This window comes from Megalobrama amblycephala, linkage group LG22 (assembly GCF_018812025.1).
Source record: "Megalobrama amblycephala isolate DHTTF-2021 linkage group LG22, ASM1881202v1, whole genome shotgun sequence".
In the NCBI taxonomy this organism is placed as follows: domain Eukaryota; kingdom Metazoa; phylum Chordata; class Actinopteri; order Cypriniformes; family Xenocyprididae; genus Megalobrama; species Megalobrama amblycephala.
The window spans coordinates 14,191,507-14,219,214 of NC_063065.1; the positions used below are offsets into that span (position 1 = coordinate 14,191,507).

Sequence of the window (27,708 nt, forward strand, 5' to 3'; positions counted from 1 at the left end):
TTTTGGGAGGCGTTCCTTTGAAGTGAGCTGTGAAGGAGGGGGGCTGTTCTTACGCATGCGCTCATTTCAAAAACTCAGTAACAGTCTTTGGATTCTCAGTCGACGAAAAAATCCTCTCTATCACCTTTAATTACGTAATGGATAATAAAATAATAAAATAACATTATACAATTCACGTACTACATGGATGAGTACATAGTGTGTAAGTGCATAGTGTATAGTGTGTCGTTTGGGACGCAACTATAGACTTTAGAGCGATGGAACCGGAAGTCCTAAAATGCTAACTCGCTTCTGGGTTTTGCCTACAATAACAGGTGATCTCTGAGGTACTCTAATGATAGTGGCTCCCTGATGACCACATATTATAGGCCTACAATATCCAGGGTGGGATGTCTGGTAAAGCCCAATAGATGATGTTTACAATCTTTAATACACTCTTAAAAATAAAGATTCTTTATTTAAAAAAAAAAAAAAAAACATTTTTTAATTCCTGAAATCTTTCCATTCTACAAAAGGTTCTTTATAGTGGACAAAGGTTCTTTAGATTATTAAAATGTTCTTTACACTGAAAAAAATCAAATTGGTTCTTTTAAGAACTGTTCACTGTAGGGTTCTTTGGAGTAGGGTTTGGGTTAAACAATTTCAAAAGAACTCGAGTAAAAATTCCCCAAAGTAACAAATAACATTTAAGTATAGTCATGAAGTACCATTAACAGTTGTCCATTAAAGTGCCTGGTGTGTCTCTTTGGCTCCACCTAATGGTTACAGCTGTTTTTTTGTTTTTTCAAACACCGGAAAGAATTCAGATAGGAGGATATTACGTCACTGACCAAATCCCCTTGAAGACCTCGAAAATGGCCGTCAAAGCAAAGAGATTTTAATCTACTGTCGAAATAACGTGAGACCTGATTTTTTATTAAAAATACGAATTCAACTTTATATTTATTAACCACATAATTTAAGTAATTATTGCACGTCTCAGTGTTCTGTTTGTAATACATAGACCGAACCTGTGAATTGAGGCTCGCGCTCTACCGGATCGAGCATTTTCGAAATAAGAGCCCTTTGTTTTGCATGTCAAAATTACAAACATTCGTCTCTGCATTTATCCCGCAACTAATGCATTTAGCTATTTTTAATGCATATTTACAACTAGAATTATTGGGTGCATTCTAATATTTTGAGTAGCCTTTTAACAATGATAGTTTGTCATCAAGCTCGTTATTTTAGCCAACTTTTGAGTAATGGGCGGGAACTTTTATTTTCCTTAAATGATGTCAAATCTGAACAATCGCTAATTTTATATAGCGTTATAGGTTATTTTATATATGCACATGTTCTTTATTTTTTACATGCATGTCTGTTTCATTTAAACAGGTTTTTGGGTGTGGTTTAAACCATTATAAATTTCCGTGAGGTAAGTGAATTATTTTTAGTTTTATTTATTGTTTACAAAACTGTTGCATATAAAATATTGCATAATTGGTCTATAGTTCAAGTTCACCCAGAATTATTTAATCATTTATTCACCCTTATGTTGTTCCAAACCTATATTACGTTACTTGGCAGAATTCACCACTTTTATTATATGGTAGAAAGATGCAATGCAAGTGAATAATGACAGAATTTCTTTAAGAAGTTTATAAGAATATTATAAGATGCTCTTGACTTTGCAGATTGGCACTCCTACACGTCATGCCACATATCACTCACAGTGAATTTCTTCTGGAGCAGCTGAAGAGGCAACGTGAGAGAAGCTTTCTGTGTGACTGCACAGTAGCAATAGGTCAGGCTCAATTTCAAGCACACCACAATGTTCTGGCAGCCTTTAGTGAGTATTTCTCCACACAGTGTATTGATGCCGGAAGAGAGGATGCCACCATAACTTTGGACCCAGAGTTGGTGAGCGGTGCTGTGTTTGAAAAACTACTGACATATATTTACACCGGGGAATTGAATATGGACGGGTGAGTTCATGGGAATCTATAAGTTCACCTTCGTATACACTGTGTTCCAAATTATTATGCAAGTGACATATCAGTAGGATTTCAGTTTAATTTTAAAACTTTAATTTTAGTTTACAAAATAATTTGCCAGGTCTACTTAGGTAAATGGACTGTAAATGTTTCTCTTTGTAAGGTTTGGTTAGTGGTGGCTAAAATGCAGTTTTACACATAACTGCCAGCCTGCATGGAGATCTTCTTGAGACTCCAGAGACACCAGCAGCTTCAAATACCTGTTTGCTGCTCAACACTGGCTTTTTTATAGCTGCCCTTTTAATACAATTAATTTTTTGACAGGAACTTTCCTTAATAAGCCTTTATCTGACCGAGTTCTGCTGTGCTCTAAATCACTCACAAATCTTATGATACTTCAATAATCTGCATTCAGTTTCACACAATATTAGTTGTTTTAATGTCTTTTGCACAACATTGCACCATTTCATGCTTTTCTTCTTCAGAAAGATCTTTCTTCCTCCCCATATTGCATGAGAACTGTGACTTGCTTAATAATGTGAAATAACCTCTAAGTAGGGTTTCCATTTACCTAAGTAGACCTGGCAAATTATTTTGTCTGAGATTGATACCAGTTATCTAAAAAGACATGCATAAATAAACAAACAAACACTTTCTTAGAAAAACTGAAATCTGAATGTTTATTGTACTGAAATCCTACTGATATGTCACTCGCATAATAATTTGGAACACAGTGTATGTATAGTCTTCCTACTGACATACCTTCATACATGACTCTTTTTTTTTAAATAAATAAATATAATATAATATATTTTAGCATTCATTTTTTTCAGTAGTAATTATGAATGTTAAATATTAAAGGTACAATTTTATATATATTTTTTACTGCGCTATAAAAAATATATTGGCTAAATATTTTGTACATTAAAACTATGTATGTCTATCTATGTCTATTTAAAAAAATTCTAGGACTTTTTAAAATGACTTTCCATGACTTATACACACAAACACATATGTATAATTATTATGCAAGTTGATATTCTGTTTTTTTTTTTCTTTTCTTTTTTCCAAGCACATTTTACCAATTCCAAACCACATCAATCTTAATAACTACTCTTAATTTTGTAATTAATCATTTATAAGTGATGTATAATTGTTCTTGAAGGCTGGAAGTGAAAAATGCCTTGTATTCAGGTGTACATAATTATCAGGCAGGCTTTCTTTTACAGAAAAAATGAGCCACAAAAGAGATTTAACTCGGACTGAAAAGTCAAAAATTACTAAATGCCCATTAGAAGAATGCAAATGCATTACTAGAAATAGCAAACTCAAGGCATGACCATTGGGCAGCAAAATGCTCAGTGGGTCAACAGGGTCAAACATAAACAGGTGGAGAAGAAAAGACACATGTTAAGTGCAAAAGAATTAAGATGAAGAATTAAGTGTGAAACCATCAGGAACCTTTTAGTCTCCAGTGCCATCATTTTCCAGAACTCCAACCTACCTGGAGTCTCTCAGATATTTAAGTTAGGTAAACAATCCTAAAAAATTACCCACACTTAATAAGAATCACATGCTGAAGTGTGATTAAAATACATGAAGATTGATGTTTTGAAGGCTTTAAAGACAGATTGAGAGTGACTCTTGAAGGACCAGCATCACATCCTCTTGTACCACTGTTTAAGAATTTATCTTCCAGAATAGCAAGTTTCTCTATCATGAAAAGTCCATCTTGCAGAGACTCATTTTATCTGTAAACGAAAACCTACTAAATAATTATCCTGAATATAAGGCGTTTTTCCAGTCTTCCAGCCTTCATGAACAATTATATATGCAACTTGCTTAATAATTATGCAGGCATTTTATATATATATTAAAGAGAGAGAGATTGACGAAAGTTCCTGTGCTTTGTCGTCCACAGGGAAGAAATTGAAAGTGTTCAGAAAGCTGCATCTTATCTTGGTATGCCCGAGGTTGTGGCTCGCTGTACCCTATCCCAAGATGATCTGAAAGCTGGTGGCTCACCCGCAAGACAAATGTATGAAGATCCAAATTCCCCCCTGAGCCCAGATGACTATGAACCTTTAGAACCGATCTCAGAGGTGGAGGAACGGATGTTGTTAAGGGGAGAGAAAGAAGATGGGTCTCAGGATGATCCCGCCTCTATGGATGAAGCCCAGTCATCCAGTGAACAAACTCCGCAGAGAATGGGCAAGAGAGGGAGGAAACCCAAAACCAGGTTGTATGAGGATGATGTTGAGAGGGAGTCCATCGCTGCTCAAAGAGGCAGAGGAAGAGGCCGGGGGAGACCGAGAGGTCGCCCACGGGTGAGGCCATTGACTTTCGATTCAACTGATCAATCACCAGCGCAGCAAACCATGAATCCAAATAGCAGCTCTGTAGGGAGAGGATCCGGAAGACCGAGAGGTCGCCCACGGATTAGGCCTTTGTCCACTGATAGAGATGATTCTGGTAATGTTGAGGACGATTCTGTAGCAACCAAGGATCAAGAAGGGGAGAACTCTGCCCGCAAAAGAGGACGTCCACGAATTAGACCCCTATCATCTGAAGCAGAAGGAGATAAAGGAGAAGAAGAACAAGGAGACGCCCAAGAAACAGAGGTTGTTGAAGATGATGCTGTGAACGCTGGTGAGGAAGATGACGGTAACGCAAAGACTGATACAGAGAACCCAGGTGAAACTACTACTTCCAAACGAGGGAGAGGAAGACCACGGACTAAGCCGTTATCCACTGACAACCAAACTACGAATGCTGAGACTGCAACTCCAAACACAGAAGATGGCTCAGAAACTGGAAAAACAAAAGAGAACGAAGGGACCGGCCGTAAAAGAGGAAGACCTCGTTCTAAGCCCCTTTCTTCTGAGGCGCCCGAATCTTCAAATCCAATAGATAAGCCTGAGAACAGTGGAGAAGAAGCTGGTGAAGAAACAATCCAAGACTCTGAGAGACACACTGAAGAAGGCTCATCTCAAGGCGCAGAAGATTCAGAGTCCAGTGCTGCGAAGAGGGTCCGCACCAGCACCAGAAAGAGAAGCTTGAGTAGAAAGCTGAAAGAAAGCCAAGCTAGTAATGAGGAAGAGGAAGACGAAGAGGATGATGAATTTGGCAATGACAACGAGGACTGGGCGGGGGAAGAGGAAGTGAAACCTTTGCAGGACAAACACAGGCCTATTTGTAATATCTGCGGGAACCTCTTCTCTGAGATGAGCAGTCTGCGCAGACACATGCGCATACACAAGGGCCTCAAACCCTATCAGTGCCAGCTCTGTACCCGCTCCTTCAGACAGGGCAACCAGCTGAAGACGCATATGCGCATACACACAGGTATGTTTCTCACATGAAGAAGTTACGCTGCATTAATATACTTATTCACTCGGATTAATTCATAGTCTTGATGACAAAAATGTGCTATATTAGTATGATATTATAATTTTTGTTAATTAAAACAAAACTGTTTAAAAGTTAGAGTTCAGTAAGATTTGTTTTGAATTTTTTTTTTTGACTGTTTTTGTCTCTTGTGCTCACCAAGGCTGCATTTATTTGATCAAAAATACAGTAAAAACAGTAATATTGTTTAATAACAGTAATCATATATTTTAAAATGTATTTTATTTCTGTGATGGCAAAACTGAATTTTCAGCATCATTACTCCAGTCTTCAGTGTCACATGATCCTTCAGAAATCATTCTAATATGCTGATTTGCTGCACAAGAAACATTTCTTATTATTATCAATGTTGAAAGCAGTTGTGCTGCTTAATATTTTTGTGGAAACCATGATGCATTTTTTCATGATACTTTTTGATAAATAGAATGTAAAAAAAAAAAAAAAAAAAAAGTTTATTTGAAATGGAAATATTTTTGTGATATTATAATCATATTTACTGTCACTTTTGATCAATTTTATGCATCCATGCTTAATAAAATTCTTCAAAAAAAACAAACAAATAACTTAACTTTGTTTATAGGTTTATGTGGAGTGATGCATGTTCTGTGCTGTTTTCAGGAGAGAAGCCCTTCAGTTGTACGTCTTGCGAAGCACGTTTTGCTCAGAAGTGTCAGCTGGTGTATCATTGCCGCATGCATCACGGAGAAGAAAAGCCGCATAAATGTGATTTCTGCGGAGCGGCTTTTGCCACATCTAGCAATTTGAAAATTCACATAAGGTATGTGTAGAACAATTCCAGGTCATTTTCATTGATAAAATTACACATGAAAATGATTGTGAGTTGTATTGCTCCCAAAAGGACACTGATTGAAATCCGGTCTGCTTCCTGAACCAGGTTCTTCCTCTCTCCAAAAACTGCTATTCCATAAACAAAAATTAAAATTGGAGATAGAATGCTAACTTAATTGGATAACAGTTCTTTTAATATTGGATTTAATATTAATATTATTAACCTATAAATAATATTATTATAATTAGAGATACAACACTAATTGATTTGACAGATATTTTTTTAGAGATAGAAGCTTAATTGGTTCTTTAATCTTGGGTTGCATATTAATTAAAAATGAATATAGATCAAGTAACTTCTTTAATGCTGGATTTTTATTATACCAATAATAAAGATGATGATGATGATGATAATAATAGTTATGGCAGGGTCAAGGCAAAGAGAGGAGAGATGGATCTTGATGCAGCACTAAATTTTTATTATTAACCAAAACGACAAAGTCAATCCAACAAGGAACAAAACGTACAAAAATGTAACAGCTACGTGCACATGCATAGACAATACTGGACAAAGGACAGAACCAGACTGACCGCTTACATACACAAGACAAAAGCTGCGTTTAATTCCACTTTTAGACATACATTTGCAAACTTCCCTAAACACTTGCCCTCAGAGGAATCCCCGTCGTGCGTTCAACTTCAAGTGGGTGATGGAAGTTTTTTTGGACAGACCCTCAATGACTCAATTTTGACTGAGGGATTTTGTACACTTCAGGCTGATTCATAGACCACAGTGCAACACGACTGTGACCTCAACAGATCGCTCTTAATTTACCCCCACCCCACACAACTCTAGTGTATGATATTGGATCTGACTGTTTTTACACAAGTATAGTTTATCATTTTCGTGTCTTTTTTTATATATATATATATATATATATATATATATATATATATATATATATATATATATATATATATATATATATATATATATATATATATATATATAAAATTTTCTCCAACAGCCCAAGCATACATATAGGCCTATAGAATGGTATGTAAAAAACAAATTCATAAGAAAATTAATTTAAATAATAAATCAGCTCCATAGTGGATTCTGAGTGATCAAGGGCTTAGGGCGTTCTGCCAGTATTGGGCACTCATGCAACGTTAGCAATGACGTACGTCCAAGTGAACGAGATTGAGTAAAGTTAGCAAGGGAAGGGCATTAAAAAAAAGTGGACATGGGGTCGTTTACATGACAAGTTTTCAACTAAAAACTGCAAAAACGTGAATTTGTGAAAATGGTGACGTCATGCACATGCGTATTCAGTGTTCAGTCTATAGGTGCGTAGTAGGGCTGACCGATATATCGCATGCGATTGTCACGCGCATTTCATCAGTAAAGCCGGTTCCTGCTTTCGGGAATCACCTGCTTTCAAATGGAGCGGCATTTAATAGACAGAGCTGTTGTTCACTGACAAGCCACGCAATATCGCGTTCATTATCGAAGGTGATTCATCTGCGATATGAACGCGATATTGCGTAGCTTGTCAGTGATCTACGGCTCTGTCTATTAAATGCCGCTCCATTTGAAAGCAGGTGATGGCGATTTAGCGGTAATCAGGGAACCGGCTTTACTGACGAAATGTGCGTGACAATCGCATGCGATATATCGGTCAGCCCTAGTGCGTAGTGTTTCTTTACAAAGTAACATCGCCCACTACTGGCCTGACGGCATAATACAATGTTTTTAGTCGTTTCTTACCCATTTTGGACACTTAAACAAATTAGTATCATATTGGTCGATACGTTTCCATCAACTTCTTTATTTCCTGTTTGCTCTCAGAAAACACAGTGGTGAGAAGCCGTATGAATGTGGAGAATGTGGGAAGCGCTTCACACAGGCCAGCACTCTAATGTACCACAAGCGACGACACACGGGAGAGAAACCGTACATCTGCGACACCTGCGGCATGGCCTTCGCTGTGTCCAGCTCTCTCATCGCTCACACCAGGAAACACACCGGTGGGTTTGTAATGCATTCACAAAACCTGTCAAAAGCTTCTGGAGTGATTTGCTAACATGTTGATGCTACTGGGAGCTTGTTTAATAATTTATTTTATTTATTTTTTTTAAGGTGTGACTCCATATATATGCTTGGATTGTGGAAAACCTTGCATAACTGCTGGTGAACTTCGAAAACATATGGACATCCACAACGGTAAATTTAGCTGATGAATGAAAGCAAGTTGAGCATTTTCAAAATGGAAACCTTGTATGTCCAAATATGAATTTGTCTGTCCTTTTTGCCTTTAGGATCGAGAAAAGTGAGGTGTAACATGTGTGGGAACATGTTTGCGGATGTATATAGCTTGAAGAAACACAGTATTTTGAAGCATAACTGTGCGTATTATTTTAATGTTTTTCTTGTTTAATCTTATATTATTGCTAAATTGATCTATCCGTCCATTCATCTAATTTAATCTATTTTAAAACGCACTTTTCAGTTCTTCCGGAGCAAGAGCAGGCGCAGACGCAGACTTTGAAAACCGACCCGACGCAGTGTCCTCTCAACATCCCCATTGACCACCAGGGTCTGATTGCACGCGTACGCTCTGCCCTTGTCGATTCCCAAGACCATGAAATTCAGATGGAGTCCTCGTTGCCAATTTTGCCCCCCGAAGCCCAGCTCATTATCCAACAGTCGGCAGAGCCGCAGATGATCATACAGCACGCAGACGGCACAGAGCCCTCCATGATCTTCCAGCACGCAGAGTCATCCGAAGCGCCAGTTCTCATTCAACACGGAGAGTCTGGCGAGCAAGTCAGCTATGTTGTGGAACAGTACGAAATCCCAGCGACTGCTGAGATGGAGCACACGCAGATTGTCATCGTTCAGACCATTGATTAAACTACCAGGTTTTACTTCCATTTTAAGTGTATTTTCTCCATAAAGTGAAGACTGAAGGTAGGATCAGTCATGCCGGTGTGGAACAACTTGTTTTCTAATCATCTGAATGACAAACTCTTAGCAGATATCAGTTAAACAAAGCTATTGTGTGTGTGTGTGAGACTTTTTTTTTTTTTTTTTTTTTTAAATCTGCAGAATCTGGATCTTTAAAGGCATAAAGTATTTTCTGAAATGAAGGGAAAGCCAAACTTAGCTTTAGCTGTAATATAAAATGCTGTGCTTAGAAAAAGCATTTTGGTTCATATGTTTAAAAAGACTTTTCTATTTAATTGAAAAGGACAGTTCGGCTTGGTCATTCTGATGTTTTGAACTATGCGTTTGTCTTTTAGAAGTATGACATGTAAATACCTATAATATATGACCCGGTCTCTGAACAATTTCATTTATGATGTGAAATAATTTGGATCCTCTAACAAACTGGGCAACTTTTATAATAAATCATCTCACGTCTGAATATGTTTTGTTGTTGTTGTTGTTGATATATATTTTTGAGTAATGCCTTCATAAAATTCATCTGGTCAAGACAACAGACATGTTTCCTTCAATATTATTATACAGTAGTTTCTATATAAGGGTGATTCTTCAATGAGTTTAAAGAGGGGAAAAAAGACAAAACTTACATTGTAGTTTCACAGGATAGATTAAGTCTTTTTATTGTGTCTCTTTATTTACAATTGCTTAATTTTTACATTTTACAATTTTTTTTTTGTAGTTTTTAGTTTTTTTTATTAGGATATTACATAACAGTATTTGCTAATTTTTATTTTGAAGCATTTCTTTTTATTTATATACACTAATATAGTGTAAAATATGACTATTTATTATTATTAATATAGGTTGAATATTTTTTTAGGAGCCTTTCCCCAAAAGGTGAGCATTGTCTTTTGTTTTTTCTAGATTTTAAGTAGTCAAAAATGAAAAGTCATATATTTTGACTACATGTGCAGTGCATTCATAAAGAAAATAATCAGTGAACATAGATTCAACAGGCATATTTCACTTATTCTAAGTGACTTATAATATTTGTTGTTTCTTTAACCACATTTTTCCACACATTTGTTTTTATTATTGCAAAATAGCAGACGACCTGAAGATGTCGCCATTGCGCAGATGCGTTCCATGTTGACAGCGACTTCAGCGTTTCTATAGCAACTGTAAGCGTTAAACATGGTGGACTTAATGAATCGATATTTATCTGTATGTGCTGAAGTTCAGCAGCCCCCAAATACCTGTGTTTTGGCAGTTTTGGAAGACAGCAGGTTGGTTTGAAAAAAATAGTTATTTTTTATTTTAGTTTGTCATTTTGCCTGTTTTCCATTCCTTTATGTTGGATTTTGTTTTATTCAGCGATGGCTCACTCAAACTAACAGGTAATGATCAACTGAAGCATGGAGACAGATTGACAGATGACGATGTGCTGGTCTTGTCAAAAACTCTCGTGGGAAATTCGGCTATAAAGGGTACATATTAACTTGTCCTACCAGAACACTTTCGGGTTAGACATGCAAATCATAAACCACTGCAAAAATTACAAGTTTATTGTAACCTATACCTGATTATGTGGTGTCCCCCATAAATGAAATTGCAGGTTTAGCTCTTAGATACAACTGTATCACAGATAAAGGAGCTGTTTATGTTGCACACCTCATTCAGGTATGTTATATTATAGTTTTCTTAAAGACCAGTTGATTAAGTTTATATTTTCCAGCTAACTTGAAACCTTAAAGGAATATTGTCATTTTAACAGGAGAATGAGTCCCTTCAATCTCTTGATCTGATGTGTAATAACATTGAGGCAGATGGTGCAGAAGTGATAGCAAAAAGTTTGCATGTAAGTATGGCTAATTTGGATTTATAATTAATGTTACCATTTAGCAATAATTTATAGGCTACATAATTTCAGCACACTATAAAATTATACTGTGTAATTTAAAGGATTGGTTCACCCAAAAATTAAAATAATGTCATTTATCACTCACCCTCATGTCGTTTTACACCCGTAAGACCTTCGTTCATCTTCAGAACACAAATTAAGATATTTTTGATGAAATCCGATGGCTCAGTGATACGGAAGCCCTAAACGGCCATGGATTATTATTATTTTTTTCTATCTTGTTTTCTCGTGATCACGACTTATTTTCTCGTGATCTCGAGATAACAAAAGTTGTTTTGTCGTGATCACGACTTAATCTCTGCTCTACATTACACAAATGTGCCAACAGGTGGCAGTATATTACCAAATATAACTGGTGATGCGCTGTAAATATCCACTTTACTGTATTAGTTCATATTGGCCCAGATTGTACGAGTTTCGGACAGAGAGAGTTTTCGTTATCGCTTTATTTTGTGCAGTATTGTGTGCCTTAAGCGATTAACTTAACTGTTAAATGACTGATTATAATTATTTTGCTTGAAAGTGTATCTGTTATCGTTCTGACTAGTTGCATGACTCACCACAGTTTCACGACCGCAATAGTTCGGTGTGATACTAAACTTTTTGCTTATTAAAACTAATTTTGATGTCACTGTACTGTGTATTTTTAAGACGCTATTTTAATCATCGCAGTTTCAGTGTTCGTTTACCTAAATATGTCACTTAATGTAGCTATATTGATACGAAATAATGATTTATAGTCCATTTAATTCAGTGATAGCGTGTAACCTATTGTATTTTCTTTCTAGAAAACATTGTTTTAGCCTATATCAACTGGATTAAAGTTTTTTACAGTGTGTTTCAGAATCAATCATTGTAAAAAGAACTTTTATGTCGTGATCACGAGAAAACAACTTTTGTTATCTCGAGATCACGAGAAAACAAGATAGAAAAAAATAATAATCCATGGCAGTTTAGGGCTTCCGTACAGTGAGTCCTCTATTGCCAGCAAAGTCACTGAACCTCTCAAGATCCAGAAAAGGTACTAAAGACATGTTCATGTGAGTACAGTGGTTCAAACTTAATATTATAAACCACTGATTCAAAACAAAAGGTTTGTAAAGCTTCGACGCAGTGTTTTGAAATCAACCGTCACTAGATATTGTTGAAAAGTCATTATTTCATTTTTTTTGGCCCATAAAAAGTATTCTCGTCGCTTTATAATATTAAGTTTGAACCATTGTAGTCACATGAACTGATTTAAATATGATTTTAGTACCTCTTGAGAGGTTCAGTGACATTGCTGGCTATAGAGGCCTCACTGAGCCATCGGATTTCATCAAAAATATCTTAATTTGTGTTCTGAAGAAGAACGAAGGTCTTACGAGTGCAAAATGACATGAGGGTGAGTAATTAATGACATCATTTTCATTTTTGGGTGAACTAACCCTTTAAGCAATTTCAGCTATGAGATTCAACTTGATTTTTAAGTCAGGTTAATATAATTTGAACTGAAATAACTTGAAAACCAAGAGGGATTATTAAATATATATATATATTTAAGAATTTTTAAGAATTTTTTTTTTTTTTACAGTGAATGTATTTTCTGTTAATTTCACAGAAAAATAAAAGTTTGAAGTCACTCAGAATGACGGGAAATAAGATTGGAAATAAAGGTGGCATGCAGCTGGCTGCCATGTTGCAGACTAACTCTACTTTAGAAGAAGTTGATGTCTCAGACTGTGATCTGGTAAATTTTTCCAAACACAAATATATAATCTCAAAATAAATGTCATTTGTATTTACATTAAAGTATTGTGTTTATACAGGCTACACAAAGTGTAATAGCATTTGCCATCGTCCTGAAGAACAACAAGGGAATCCGTGCCATTAATGTTAGTCGACCTCTTCTTTTCAGTCTTCAGGTATGTTTTCAGGAAAACTGTACTTCGATATACTCATTTTATGTTTAACATATTTGGTAAAAGTTTATTGTGTTGGTTAAAACAAGAGTAATCTTAACTTAAATGGCAGGAGGAAACAACAGTCCATATGGCACAGATGCTGGTGGTGAATAAGACACTGAGGGAGCTGCACATGGAAAGCATGACATGACTGATACTGGTGTGGAGAGGCTGTGTGAAGCTCTGAAGTTAAACGCCTCTCTACGCTACTTGGATCTTCGTTGGTAAATACTCATGCACACAATTCTCTAATTCATGATCTTAAAGGGATAGCGCTCCCAAAAAAACAACCTACCAAACAAAAAAATTCACTCTCATGTCATTCGAAATCTGTATGACTTCTTTTCTTCTGTAGAAAGCAAAGGTAGTTTTTGTAGGAGCTGTTTTTTCATGCCATCGAGCAAGAATTTAAAGGTGCTAAAGAGGATGTTTTGTTTTATACATTTTTGCAATATTACTTGAAACTGTCTTTACTAACTGATAAAAGACTATTTATTAGGTGCACTGAAAGGAATAATATTAATATACATCATCTGTGCACGAGGTAGGGCCTTAAAAACATCAGCCAATCGCGTAAACGATTGGCCCTCTGGCTTGTCAATCACTGCCATTACGTTCCTTGTGAGAGACGAGCGCGGCTGCGCGCTCCAGTAACTTTCCACACTCCACAGGCGCCGCATGCAATGTTTTTGTCAGGAGACAGGAGAAACAACTGCAGATTATGAGTTACCTGCGGTGAGTCCGACATAATGAATCCACTAACACGATACAGCGAATGCCGGTGGTAAACACTCGTGTTCCAATACTCGTGCACGAGTTTTGGGAGGCGTTCCCTCGAAATTCTTACGCATGCGCTCATTTCAAAAACTCAGTAACAGTCTTTGGTTTCTCAGTCGACGAAAAGATCCTCTTTAGCATTTTTAATAATGACAAAAATTGTGTGGAATTGTATGATGCTTTTATTATGTTTTCTTACTGTCTTTCTTACCGTTTTCTTTATTATGTTTTCAGTAACACATTACAATAAGGTTCATTAGATAACATTAGTTAACATGAACTAATAATGAACTGCACTTATACAGCATTTATTAATCTTTGTTAATGTTAATTTCAACATTTACTAATACATTTTTAAAATCTTGTTAACATTAGTTAATGCACTGTTTGTTTGTTTTTTACAGTAACAGAATTACACGGGATGGAGCCAAATGCTTATCAGAGGTTTTGAAGCAAAATCGCTCTTTGGAGATTCTAGATCTTTCTTTCAATCGCATTGAAGATGATGGTGCGGTGTATCTAAGTGAAGCTATCAAGCTGCCACACAGCAAACTTAAAGCGTTAGTGTTCTCCTATTCATAAAACAATGCTATTATCTATCTAAAATCTCAAGTTTACACATGACACTATTTCTATTCTTCATGCTGTCCAACTTTTGGCTCCTAGATTGTCTGTTACAAGCAACAACATTGGAAAAGATGGTCTTATGTCCCTCAACGAGGCAATGAGAGCGAATTCCTGTCTCACGCACGTTTACATCTGGGGGAACAAACTTGAGGAGCCAGTCTGCATGGTGAGATTCCACAGAATTTCCCATTACGAAATAGTGTTCAGCATTTAAATGTCTTGCTGTTCTCTCTGCATGTTTAATCAGGCTTTCTCTCGGCTGATAAGCAGCGGACGGCTGTTGGAGGAGCACACAGATGTTTCTCCCTATGAGGTGGACGGTCATGTTTTCTTGGCAGAAGCGTCTCATGGTTTACGCAGACATTACTATTGGACATCCAGATATGGGGCGTATGGAGACTCGAGTAATTCAGCTCTGGCCCTGATGGCATCAGATTCATTGGCTCTGCAGATCTACCCAAACTCACATTCATGATACGATTCAAGATTTTCGGTTTTGTCTAAAAGTGTATGTTGCTGCTTCAGAGTAAAACACATTTAGATTAAACTTAAAGGGATAGTTCACCCAAAAATGAAAATTCTGTCATCATTTACTCATCTATAAGTGGTTCAAAACCAGTATGAGTTTCTTTTTTCTGTTGAACGCAAAAAGAGTTATTTTAAAGAATGTTGGTAACAGGTATTTTTTTTCCTACTATGGAAGTCAATGACTATCCTCAACTGTTTGGTTACCAACATTGGTTACTTTTGTGTTCAACAGTAGAAAGAAACTCATACAGGTTTTGAACAACTTGAGGGTAAGTGATGACAAAATGTTCATTTTTGGGTGAACTATCCCCTTAATTGTGACTTTTTGTTTTGTTGTTTTTGTCAGTAGTTGGCAGGTGAACAATTAATCACATGGCTAGTGTTTGAGATAACAGCCTACATCTTTGTGTCCATGTGTCCAGTGTTTGGAAATGTCACAGGCTGCCATGATGTTTGCGAAAAACACGTCATTTATGTAAATGATTTGCTCTGACACTTAGTCTTCGCTGTATTGGGTGTCACATGCAAATTTTCCACAGTTTTTTCAGGACAGATAAAAGCCAGAGAGATTTTGTTGACTTAGCAAGTTCAGTCTAAAACAATCTTTTTGTTTTATTTTATGTAAATGAGAAAGGACACAAATAAATATATCAATGATTCAAGTTTCATTAAAAACTGTCATTTCAAATACATAGTGCAAACAATCAACACTTAACTATTCCTTTAACTCTATAGTAATGAGTTCAATTTTAATTTTCAATGCTTTTTTAATATGATCATTTGTGATATAAATAATCTAGAAATACATCAAATAAAAAATGGGTAAAAAAAAAAAAAAAAAAATAGTTGAATGCCTTTCAATCAACACCTCATTTTCAGTAACATCTTGATTTGCAACTTCAGTTATTTGGAAAACCCTAATAGCCTAAGTGACTGAAATGCTTCTCTTTAACCTGCTGCCTTGGGTGTGGGCGTGGCCAGTCTGTCACATTCCAGGATGATGTTTTTCTTGCTAAGAACTTTTTCCAGCTTCTCCCTCTCAGCTGAAGTCAGCGCCCAATGCTGCAGAGACAGACGGGTGAGGGAGGAGAGATGCGGAAGGGCCTCCAACAATGCAGGCATCCAGGGGGATACGGAGAGAAATGCGGAAGGACGCAGACTGACATCCAGCTCCTCCAGTCCCTTTAGACCAGCAGCCTTCCCAAAAAGAGATGTCCAACCACCATCTCCGACACTGCCATTGTAGGACAAATCCAGCCGCTTCAGCTGGGATAGTACTCCACGCTGGCAAGCAGATTCTGCAAGATCACAACAGTTTGCAAAAATGTTCATATATTACACTACACGACAAATTTCCTAATTGATTAGTTCAGTTAAGTAGCTTTTATAAATATTCCTTTGAAAAAACATTACTGGTGTGCATCTTGAAACAAAACAATGGCACTGATATTTTAAGATATGTAAGTGCAAGTTGCTTTTTAGTTAAAACAACTCAAACACACATTTTAGTCTGGGACTAAGCTTAAAGGGATAGTTCACCCAAAAATGAAAATTAGATTTTTATCTGCTTACCCCCAGGGCATCCAAGATGTAGGTGACTTTGCTTCCTCAGTAGAACACAAATGATGATTTTTAACTGCAACCGTTGCGGTCTGTCAGTCTTATAATGCATGTCAATGGGAACTCCATGTATAAGAGTCAAAAAAAGATATATATGCACAGACAAATCCAAATGAAACCGATGTAAATGTGTCATCACGAGCCGCAGAGTTTAATTTGGATTTGTCTGTGCATGTTTTTTTTTACTCTTATAGATGGCGTTCCCATTGCCATGCATTATACGACTGACAGACTGCTGCTTGGATGCCCTGGGGGTAAGCAGATAAACATCAAATTTTCATTTTTGGGTGAACTATCCCTTTAAACCTTGTCTATGAAACCAGGGCTATGTGTTCTAAAATCGGCTTAAATATCAAAAATGATTGGAGGATATCAAAAATGTTATAATTGAATGCTCTTTGACCAAAACTGACCTAGATGTAGCAAATCTTCAGTGGTTAAATTACAGCTACTCAGTCTGAGTTCCTGTAGTTTGCAATCAGACTGCAAAGGCTCCAGAAATTGCCTCAGATTTTCCCCCACACACTTGTTCCACGATAAGTTTAGACTTTCAAGCTGTTGTAGCTTCTGCATTGCGGTAGCTGTGAGGAATCCCAGAAACATACATGCATATTTTTATCATTTAAAACAAAAAAGTTCAATGTTTTCTGAATTTGTATTGGTTTCATACCAAGAGCATGGCATGCTGGTGTGCTCAAAGCACAGTTGTTTAGTGGAAGTTTGGTTATCTGAGAAAGAGGGAGGGTTTGCAGAAGATTCTGGAGTGTATCTCCAACACTTTTATTGGACGACAAATCCAGCTCTCTGAGCTCTTTGAGAGATGGAGCTACCTGGACTGGGAAAGCAAGTTCAAAAGAGAATACAAACATAGTTCACATAACTTTAAATCAACAGTAGGTATGTTTCCATCCAACTTGCATGCAAAATTGGAATAGTCGCATTAAATATTTGCGAATGAAGCACAGGGTTTTTTTGTTTTGTTTTTGCGCAAAATATGTGTAGTAAAAATTAAAGTGGCTGCAGTCCGGGAAGCTGCAATAAACACTGTCATATTATCTTGCGTTCAGAGGCAGATGCATGATGTTAGGGAATGTAATCGTGAGACGCTTTTGGGAGGTAATTATACCAAAGTCCCTTTAAGACAAGTCATTTCACTCGGCGGCCATCTTTGAAACGCCTCTCGGGCATCCTGGGCATCATGCAATCTGTTTGAATGGGGAAACATCAAATTCTCCAAAACTGTTCGCCAACCTTACGATTAAATTTCATATTTGAAATCACCAATGAAATCTAACAACAACCGGCTCATAAATTTAGTTTCTAAACGCTCGAATCATGACAAAAAAAACTGTATTTTTCAGGCTGGATCAAGCTAATGCGCATGCGCAGACCTAAATGCGCGTCTCTTCGGAGGCGCGCGTCTGAAACCGGTGATACTAACGGCCGCTGAAGTGACGCGATGACTTTACCAGTCGGCGATTGGCTCTTATTTAGAAGGCGGGACTTATTCCGCCATATTGCGTGTTACACTTTCTCCCATTCAAAACAATACGAGTGACACGTCTTGTGTTATTCTATAGTCTTTGATTATACCCAATGCCATATCCTCTGTTGAGGCAACGTCGCACAAGTTTTTTGTTGCATATGGAGGGATTTATGCTGTGTTCACGCCAAATTGTAATTACAAGATTATAACGTGACTTTCTGCTCAGGAGCTGTTCACGTCCTCAGAATTATACGTTTCTATGGCAACACTATCAATGGCAATATGAATTTGCAACGGCCAGGTGGTACAGCGGTCACATGGTACAAAGTTAGAGCTCTCCAAAAGTTGTAATTACGAGTAGGGGAGAGTGGGGTAAAGTGGGACATTTTTTACATTTGCTCCCCTCTAAGCGAGCTAAAATGATATATCAGTAAAATGTATACCTTTCCCATTAATTCAGGATGTTTCCTAGCCATGGAAATGATCAGAATGTATTCAGGATGAAGATCCATGAAAATATGATTGTTTTTAAAAAAGTCATCTTGTGTCTCACTTTACCCCAGTTTAGGGGTAAACTGAGACAGACCACAAAAATCAAGGGGGTAAAGTGAACCAGCTGGGGGTAAACTGATCCACTTACTTTTTCCACTGTGAAACTACCATAACAACACTTGTTGTAACCGTTTGAATCCTGACAGCTAGTCTGACAACCACACATTCCAGAACTAATGTCGGACTAGTAACAAAATCATGGGGATTGGTCAATTAAGCACTTTTTTTCCTAAACACTTGAAAGTAACTTTGAACAAAATCAAATACAACATAATATAATTCAAAATATTTTAATTAACATTCAAATGACAGATAGAACCAGTTAGATTAGAACACAGTCTGGGGGTCAGAACACAGGACCCTTAGGGTGCGTTCACACTTGTCATGTTTGGTTCGATTAAAACAAACCCTGGTACAATTGCTCAGTTAGCGCGGTTCATTTGAACATATGTGAACGCTGCCTAAAAAGAAACTCTAAAAAGGATAGAATCCTCACACATGTTGGTTTTTCTTGTCATAGTCGCAAGTTTGCCCATCACAGGCATCAGATGCGCGTCTCGTTTGTGTGTGTAACGGATGGATTCCCGCCGCTATTTTGACTACTTTACACATTTTATGAGCTCTTCATGAGTTCCCAGCTGGTCAAAATACCATCACATGCAGGCTACGCACACACAAAAAGCGCATTTACCTCTGCACACAGCAATGTTTTGGATGTTTGTTAAAGGTACAATCTGTAATATTTTTTTCCGCTAGAGGTCGCTAGAAGCCTATTCAAAACAAAGGCGTAGTTTGATGGCTCCAAGTTTTAGAGCAGAAACTTGGGACATGTGGTCTCCATCTCAACGGACGGTGCAAAAGAATAGGGATTGGAGTCGGGAAGAACTCATGTTCATGGATGCGATTATTAACGTTACTGTAGTATGAAGCAGAGCAGGAGCGAGTGTTGTGGAGCTGAACGAGGAGCTGGAGCGATTGATCAACACACGCCTCACGAGCAGCGGGACTTTTATTATAACACAGTCACCGGCGCCGCTTCCGCTTTTCCAGTCATGAGTATGAAGTTTACGGGAGCTGTCCTTGTCGACAGAACCAGCGGCAGACGGTAAACAGTAATTATGTTCCATAAATAAGTAACACAATCCACCATAAAACGTGCAAGAAGTAAATAAGGAACAGCTTGAAGCAAGCTAGTGGTTTGCTGGACGCTAAACACTACTTCCGCATTTGTCCACGACACTGTTGTCATGTGGTTTCTACGTCAGTAAAGGCGGTAACAAAGGGTAACCAACGTCATTGACAGGCGACTGCACTGCCCCGTGTCACTGTTTAGAATGGGAATTTTCTCATGATTTACAAGGAGTTGAAAACATTAGAGATATTGTTAGTCATCAGCTGGACAAAATATATAACACTAGCCTAGTGGTTTTTGGATATTTTACTGCGAATATCTTACAGATTGTACCTTTAAGTTCCAATTCAAAATAGGCAATACATCATAAAATCTGACCAATCACGTTGTGAATGTATTGAACGTAATGAACTCAAGGTTCGGTATCTTTTGGTTTGGTGATAAAATTGCCAATCTGAACGCTAATTGGACCGGGACTAAATGTTTTTTTTTCTTCTTTGGTCCGGACCAAATAAACCAAACGAACCGAACTACAAGTGTGAAAGCACCCTTAGAGCCAGCTAGTGTCTGGAGGTCAGAGCAAAGCACAATCAGAACCAGCTAGAACAGCCTGGGACTCAGAACACAGGACTAGACCCACCTGTATTAGAACATCAGCCTACTGTTATACTCTACAACTAGGCCTACTCTACATTCCAGCCCTGAAGGTTACAGGGAAAGATGAGGAGATGCTCTCTCCATCTCTCCAGGCCTTTTAGGTTGAGGCAGCTTCTTTACCACATCACTTTTAGGAACATGTGCCACATCATTCTCCTCGAGGGGTGTTTTGCCCAGAGGTTGTCTTCCTGGTGTTTTGCCTAGGCATGATGGCTTTTCTACAATGTTTATGACATTAAAAATAAAACATATGTAATGTAATATTACATTAAAATATGTTTAAGACTAAATTTAACTTGTGCCTTATGTCTCACTTTACCCCAAAGCATTTGTCTCACTTTACCTCACCACTACATTTTAGAAAAAAATGATCACTCTTAGCAATTCAGGCTACTCTTCAGCTTGCATCATCACATGGTTTTATATGTTGATAGTTCATCAACATGTATGATATAAGTTTTTCTACCTGAATCAGTTTGCTTTGGCACAACAGTTGATTAAGTTGACCGCAAGAAAATTTACTTTTATATGCAAAAAATATATTTTTGTGAAAAAAACATGCTTAGCACAGCACCATGAGGTCCTCTCCTTCATGGCCAAGGGGAAATGTGAGGGGCTTGAAAACATAATTGTCACATAACCACAAATGTGTTCCTTTGTCGAGATACAGGGGGTGTCTCACATTACCCGATGTCTCACATTACCCCACTCTCCCCTACTACAAGGATGTGAATGCCTTTTTGCAAGTTGTAATCTCGTAATTACGGTAATTATGACATGGTGTGAATGCACCTTTATGCTGTAAATGTGTTTTTTATGTGGATTTTTAGAATTTTTGTTTATGTGCAGTTCTGCCACTGAATAAAAAATAAAAAATGTAATTGCGATTTTTTTTTAATCTCAAAATTCTAACTTTTTTTTCTCGTAATTGAGTTTACATCTCAAAAATGTGCGTGATATAAACTCGCAATTACGTGTTACGAAGTCAGAATTGTGAGATATAAACTTGCAATTCTGAGAAATAAAGTCAGAATTGCAAAATATAAACTCGCAATTTTAATTTTTTCTCCGAATTGCAACTTTATAACTTGCGATTGCGAATTTATCTCACAATTCTGAGGAAAAAAGTCAGAATTGCAATTGCGAGATTATATCCCACAATTCTGACTTTTTTTCTCTCAATTCTGTCGGAAAAGTCAGAATTGTGCGAAAAAATAGTTTTTATTTTATTTATTTTTTAAATTATCTTTTACTTTTTTTATTCCATGGCGGAAAGAAGCTTCCATACATCTTGTATTTTCCATACAGCGGTTTTTGTTGTTGTTTGTGATATCCCAAAATTCACATAAAAATAGCTGGATGAAAAAAAACATAGTTAGTGACAACTTGTCTTACCTAATGCCAACACATCCTCCTCTGTTAGACAGCACAGATGCATATCCAAACTTCTCAAGTGTGTGAGGAGAGCTAGGTTACTGGTCAGTGTGGCAAGACCTCCACCTGCTTCCTTATTACATGACAGATCGAAGTGCTCTACTGCAGGGATGAACCTGAGTGCCTGGCCTTTTAACATTTCACAAAACAAATTCATTGAATTATTCTCCAAAATTATAATTATTAAAATGGTTTTTCGGTTATCACTGAAATCTCAGTCTGCATTTGGAGCTTCCTGGCAGGTAATTTAAAGGGATAGTTCACCCAAAAACGAAAATTTGATGTTTATCTGCTTACCCCCAGCGCATCCAAGATGTAGGTGACTTTGTTTCTTCAGTAGAACACAAATGATGATTTTTAACTCCAGCCGTTGCCGTCTGTCAGTGGTATAATGTGGGTCAATGGGAACTTCTTTTATAAGAGTAAATAAAACATGCACAGACAAATCCAAATTAAACCCTGCGGCTCGTGACGACACATTGATGTCCTAAGACACGAAACGATCGGTTTGTGTGAGAAACCAAACAGCATTTATATCATTTTTTACCTCTAAAACACCACTATGTCCAACTGCGTTCAGCACTCGCTTAGTGAGGTCTGATCGCGCTCTGACAACAGAAGTGATGTCAAGCACTCATTGAAGTAAGCGCGAGACATTACTGCCGTTGTCAGAGCGCGATCAGACATCACTAAGCGAGTGCTGAACGGAGTTAAAAATCATCATTTTTGTTCTACTGAAGAAACAAAGTCAGCTACATCTTGGATGCCCTGGGGGTAAGCAGATAAACATAAAATTTTCATTTTTGGGTGAACTATCCCTTTAAATGTGTGCTAATGGTGTTGCAAATAGTTATGTTTGTCTGTCTTTGAAGGCTTTCTTCATCATCACTCTTACCCAGGACACTGAGACTGTCTTTATTGAGTCCACACATGCTCAGTTTTAGGGTCTTCAGCCGTGGAGTTGAACCTAAAGAGGAGGTGAGGTTCTCCATTCCCTTGATTGACAGCTTGTTATTGGACAGATCTAACTCCTCCAAACTAGACAACATGGGAAAAGCTTCACCTAAAGAAAAATGTCAAATGCTTTTAAAGGAAATTGATTAAATACCACGTTGTAAAACAATCATGGCTCATCTCATTATAGGCTTATTTTGAATTCCCAGTTTATAAGAAACCAAAAGCAGAGGTGAACATTAAAAAAAACTGTAGAACATTTTCAAGTGTCTATAGCACTGTATCAGAGTGTTTTCATTTTAATATCTGATGTTTTACTATACTTCTTTTCACAAACAAAATTTTGTTATTTCGAAGTAAAAAAAAAAATCAAGAAAACTGCCAACTGTTTAGGTTATTTCACTCTGAAATGAATAAATTATATTTTGCATAAAATAAATTCTATATTATATTTCATAAATCCAGATTTTTGCCATTGTGATATTAATTTCATGAAGCACATTTCCCCTAATTCTCAGAACTTTACTCAAGTACAAACATAAAGGGAATTTATAGAAATTATCAAAGTATGAATAATTTAGCTCAAGCGCAGGATTTCAGTACCTACTCCTCCACTGCCACAAAAAAAATATCAACGTCTTCGATGTCACATGAAATCTTAGCTTGGAATATTTAAAGGTTCTACTTTAATTACCAGCATTATATGAGGGTTATAAAAAGCATGCCTTACTCAGAGCTGTAATGTCTGTCTCAGAGAGCTGACAGTCCACCAGGCGGAGTTCTTTCAGTGTGCTTTCAGGTTGGAGGTGTTCTGTGAAGTGTCTGAAATTTCCTGCACCGACGCCAATATTCCAGGACAAATCTAGCACCTCTGTTAGAGGAATGCAGTCAAGAGCCTCACCTGGAATATCATTTTAGGAGAGGTTTGCCAATGGTTCAGAATTGTTTCAGCCTTAAATGTGACCAATTTCAAGATTTCAGCATGGAGTGTATATGATTTTGTAAAGAAAAGTCTCTATATTTGGTGTGTACATTTAGTTTTTTAGCTTATGTTTGTAGATTAAATGTTAATTTAGCATTTTTGTAAGGTCTTTTAAAGGGATAGTCCACCCAAAAATGGAAACACTCAATTTTACTCACCCTAATGTTGTTTCAAACCTGTATGACTTTCTTTCTTCTGTGGAACATAAAAGAAGATATTTTGAAAAATATTGGTAGCCAAAGATTTTCGGTTCTTATTGACTTCCATTGCATGGTCAAAAAATATAATGGAGGTCAATGGGAACCGAAACTCTTTGGTTACCAACATTTACCAACAAAATATCTTACACAGAATAAAGTCATACATGTTTGGAATTACATGAGTAAATTATGACAGATTTTTCATATTTGGGTGAACTATCGGGATGGATGGATGGGGAAACTGTTTCATTAAATTGTATATTATAATAAATGAATACTTAATATACCAAGAGCAGTAAGGTCTTGAGCTGTTAATCTGCAGTTACACAGCTTCAACACACTCAGCTTCCCTACATGCTGCAGATGGACAGTAAGTGCCTTCAGGGATCCTCCAATCAGATCATTCCAGGACAGGTCCATCACCTCCAGCTGAGCCAGAAATGGCAGTAAGGTGGCTGAGGTAACGTTAAAATGATAATTAGTGATCTAGGCACGTGTATGGTCTTCTTGTGTATGTTGTAGTAGGTGTGAAAATCATTATGTCACAACAACACCCACCTAGTTCAACCACATCTGTGGCTGTCAGGTCGCAGTGGCTCAGGCTCAGATTCTGACTGTGTGGGGTTTTCCCAAGCTTCTGAACAAATTGCTTCACCCGACCCCAGCCCACAACAGAGCTGGTCTCATCATCCGTGTTATTGATCTCTGAAGGAAAACAAGGAATTGTTCATCTATATTTACATTGTTACATTTTCTAAATGCATCTAATGCCCACCTTTCCCAGGGTCATTATTTTCTTTTCCTTCACTGGCCTCCGATTCCTTCATTTCAGGTATGCCGCTGTTTCTTTTGTCATTGCTCTCTGATGGCCGGAAGAGGCGGCCCATTGTTGGTTTCTTTCTCTCTGTGAAAGAGGCTTTCCTTCTGAGCTGGTTCATAATGAGATTCAGAGGAGATATTTTCTGAACATTCTCCTTCCCTTTGGTAGCCTCTGCAGTGTGATGACAAAAATGGATATGTAGTTCAATCCAAATGTATTATTTATTTGTGTTGCATAATTGCATAAATGGTGACTTTTGAGAAAATAATTTGTTAATCAAAAAACCAAAATAATTAAAAGATACTATATTTTTCATAAAGATTTTTTACACCATTAAATATATATATATATATATATATATATATATATATATATATATATATATATATATATATATATATATATATATATAGCATGTGCAGGATGATGATGATGCATCAGCCAATGTGTTATTATAGGAAAAATATAAACATTTGCTAATTTATTTGTTAAAGCACAAAACTGAAAATATAACAAGAGGGGTGAGTTGGCCTTCCGGGGTCCTCCATCTTTTCTATAAAATTCAATATATTCTCCATTTAACAATAATGGGATTGGGTTAATTCTGCATAATTTTTCAAGTAATATCAAAATGGTTTTTAAAAAAGGTCTCCGTGTGTGTGTGTGTGTGTGTATACGGGTCAATGATGTGATGGGTCATTTTTTGTCCAAAGGCCTTAATAATAATTAAAAAAATAGATATGACATCCAAAGTATGTAAGGTAATACACCTAGATCTCTCTTATCGAATCCAAAAGGTTTTAATTATATTTTGCTACATTTAAAGGTATTTTAAATATTCAAAAGGCCAATTCAGCCACTTCATTTGTGATTAAAATAACTTAAAATGTAATAAATGTATATTTTTTTTTATTCTGGCATGATTTTATAACATCATATATCAACATAGTGCAAAATGGTATTAAAATTAAGTGTAGAAGTCATTGTTTTGTTTTGAGAAAAAATGTACAGACAAAAATGAATTTCATTGATGTCATTCGGAGTAACCAATATAAAAGGACCATTTTGGATCAAGTCATGCGGTCAGTATCATGTGACAGGATGTGACATCATTCAGACGCCTGCAAAGGACCACATGGTCATGAAGCAAAGTAACTAACTCTCTCTTAACTATTTGAAAAATTCATGTTTTCACTTGCTCATACGCATGAAACATCAGGTCATTCGGTACAACCATTATAAAACATGGAAAATGCTGTAATATTTTAAAAACTTGTACTTAATATAAAATGTTTGATTGTTTTTTTTCTAGCTAGATATAAAGTTTACAAGCTAGCTAGCTAGTTATCAACCTGTTAGCATTATTATTTTTTTTATATCGTCATTCGGTATAACCAAAAGTGTCATTCGGTAAAACCAAAATTTTGGTTAAACCGAATGACTTTTTTGGTGACAAATTATGTCCATCTTGTAAAAATGACAAAAGCAGTGTTCACAGATGCAAACTCCTCACCTTTCAGTGAGATCTCACCTTTTTGAGATCAAAATAGGACACCTATGTGATTTGCATAGATCCAATCAGAAAGTGTTATTATGGGAGGGGAGGGGGGGATTTGAACATGAGATTTTAACCAAATGTTGCAACATTTTTTTTTTTTTTTTTTTTTTTTGTGAAAAATTTGTTTTTGACATATAGGGTTTATTAAAAAATGTTGCAACATTAGGTTAAATAAATGAAAAAAATCCTACAAATGAGAATATAAAGCAAATAACTTAAAAAAAAAACATTCAGTGTGAGCATGCCCCTGCCCCGCACAATGTTCTCACCTTTTTCCCACCCTTACCTGTTTGCATCCCTGAGTGTTAATTGATTATAAATTAAAAAACCCATTGTTAACACTTAATAAAACTTTAAAACAAAATAATTTTATATTAATTTATTAATCAAAATTATATTAATCATATCTCTATTATGTTCTTTTACACTTTTAAAAACCCCTTATTTGTCAATGACAAATACATACATATACATATATATACATACACACACACACATACATATATACATACATATACATACATATATATATATATATATATATATATATATATATATATATATATTCTAATTTGGGGGTTCACTGTGACCCCGGACATGCTTTGACAGACCTCAGAAATCACGCTGCCAGACAACATACCTGTTGAATCCATTGCTTTTTAAAAGAAGATCTCCTCTTATCTGCAGGTAAAACATGTACGGTTATTCTGTCCTTTTCCAAACTGAAATATAAATACACTCATTTTTAAAAATATATGACTGACAATCGAGTTTTTTACTTGTTTACTTTGTCTTACCCTGCTCATTGGTGAAACAGAACTAGTTTAACAATCATTCCGTCAAAATTGTTGGATGGCTCAAGTTGTTCCTACCTTGAAATGTTTCTTGAATCTTTTATATATAATGCATTCACCAGTGCGCGATGATTTAATAAGCAGATTCAGTACGCATTTACACCTGTCACATTCATCTCATTCATACCGGATCCCGGAAGTTGGGCTGAACTTTGGCTGTATTAAAAACACTGTAAACAAAGAGCTGTCACATGAATCCGGTCACTTTAAAGCCACATTCATTGAAAATCGTAGTTATTCATTTATGAAAATTGCACAAACCCTCGAATCTGCTGAGTGGACACCGGAGGTGGTTAACCTATGTGCAAACAGACCTCCTCAATAAAAATTTACTATGGTAACCATGAGTTTCTGCTAAAATACCATAGTTCCTACAGTTGATGTTTTAAAATCGTGAAAACAGTGTAAGAAGGTTCAAAGAAGATTTGGCATTTTAATTATTTTTAATGCCAGTGAGTTTTATTGCAGTAGCCTATGTATCTATTATATATAGCTATGATATTTTTGTGCAAACTGTGGTTACAAAGATGCTTTCTTATT

At 36.6% G+C, this 27,708-nt stretch overlaps 3 protein-coding genes across 10 annotated transcripts; 2 read left to right on the forward strand and 1 right to left on the reverse strand.

Moving 5' to 3' along the window:
- The first annotated feature begins 764 nt into the window (after positions 1-764).
- mynn (myoneurin) lies at positions 765-9,604 on the forward strand. 3 transcript variants are annotated; one of them, XM_048174710.1, is made up of 10 exons: positions 766-898; positions 1,378-1,417; positions 1,677-1,786; positions 1,852-1,967; positions 3,898-5,321; positions 6,003-6,162; positions 8,026-8,204; positions 8,317-8,400; positions 8,496-8,582; positions 8,687-9,604. In XM_048174710.1, exons 4-10 carry the CDS (start codon positions 1,960-1,962, stop codon positions 9,088-9,090), a joined length of 2,346 nt encoding a protein of 781 aa, XP_048030667.1. In that variant the 5' UTR covers positions 766-898; positions 1,378-1,417; positions 1,677-1,786; positions 1,852-1,959; the 3' UTR covers positions 9,091-9,604. The 3 variants fall into 3 exon arrangements, with proteins under 3 accessions (XP_048030665.1, XP_048030667.1, XP_048030668.1); XM_048174708.1 differs by having other exon boundaries at positions 765-898; positions 1,677-1,967; XM_048174711.1 differs by lacking the exons at positions 766-898; positions 1,378-1,417; positions 1,852-1,967.
- Positions 9,605-10,269: 665 nt separating this feature from the next.
- Positions 10,270-15,106, forward strand: lrrc34 (leucine rich repeat containing 34). Its single transcript, XM_048174233.1, is given in 11 exon segments — positions 10,270-10,409; positions 10,498-10,610; positions 10,739-10,803; positions 10,898-10,981; positions 12,645-12,773; positions 12,853-12,948; positions 13,058-13,118; positions 13,121-13,211; positions 14,169-14,324; positions 14,431-14,557; positions 14,639-15,106. Coding segments are annotated over 11 exon segments (1,242 nt in total). The 5' UTR covers positions 10,270-10,317; the 3' UTR covers positions 14,867-15,106.
- A 173-nt stretch (positions 15,107-15,279) lies between these two features.
- On the reverse strand, positions 15,280-27,456 carry lrrc31 (leucine rich repeat containing 31). 6 transcript variants are annotated; one of them, XM_048174228.1, is made up of 11 exons: positions 27,187-27,456; positions 26,955-27,036; positions 24,712-24,927; positions 24,495-24,641; positions 24,224-24,391; positions 23,485-23,655; positions 22,696-22,863; positions 21,762-21,929; positions 17,210-17,374; positions 16,953-17,120; positions 15,280-16,217 (listed from the first exon to the last, which is right to left on the reverse strand). In XM_048174228.1, the coding sequence occupies exons 2-11, from the start codon at positions 26,965-26,967 to the stop codon at positions 15,868-15,870; spliced, it is 1,734 nt and encodes a 577-aa protein (XP_048030185.1). In that variant the 5' UTR covers positions 26,968-27,036; positions 27,187-27,456; the 3' UTR covers positions 15,280-15,867. The 6 variants fall into 6 exon arrangements, with proteins under 6 accessions (XP_048030185.1, XP_048030188.1, XP_048030184.1 ...); XM_048174231.1 differs by having other exon boundaries at positions 22,696-22,858; positions 23,480-23,655; positions 26,955-26,995; positions 27,187-27,342; XM_048174227.1 differs by having other exon boundaries at positions 26,955-26,995; positions 27,112-27,338.
- Positions 27,457-27,708: the final 252 nt, after the last annotated feature.

Excerpts from the sequence above, each read along its gene's own strand:
- mynn (XM_048174708.1), top strand. The coding sequence starts at position 1,696 with ATGCCACATATCACTCACAGTGAATTTCTTCTGGAGCAGCTGAAGAGG. Across the intron at positions 5,322-6,002 it reads GCATATGCGCATACACACAG|GAGAGAAGCCCTTCAGTTGT; the intron begins GTATGTTTCTCA and ends TGCTGTTTTCAG. Across the intron at positions 8,583-8,686 it reads CAGTATTTTGAAGCATAACT|TTCTTCCGGAGCAAGAGCAG; the intron begins GTGCGTATTATT and ends CGCACTTTTCAG.
- lrrc31 (XM_048174228.1), bottom strand. Across the intron at positions 22,864-23,484 it reads GACAGACATTACAGCTCTGA|GTGAAGCTTTTCCCATGTTG; the intron begins GTAAGGCATGCT and ends ATTTTTCTTTAG. Across the intron at positions 16,218-16,952 it reads TGAAGATTTGCTACATCTAG|AATCTGCTTGCCAGCGTGGA; the intron begins GTCAGTTTTGGT and ends GTGATCTTGCAG.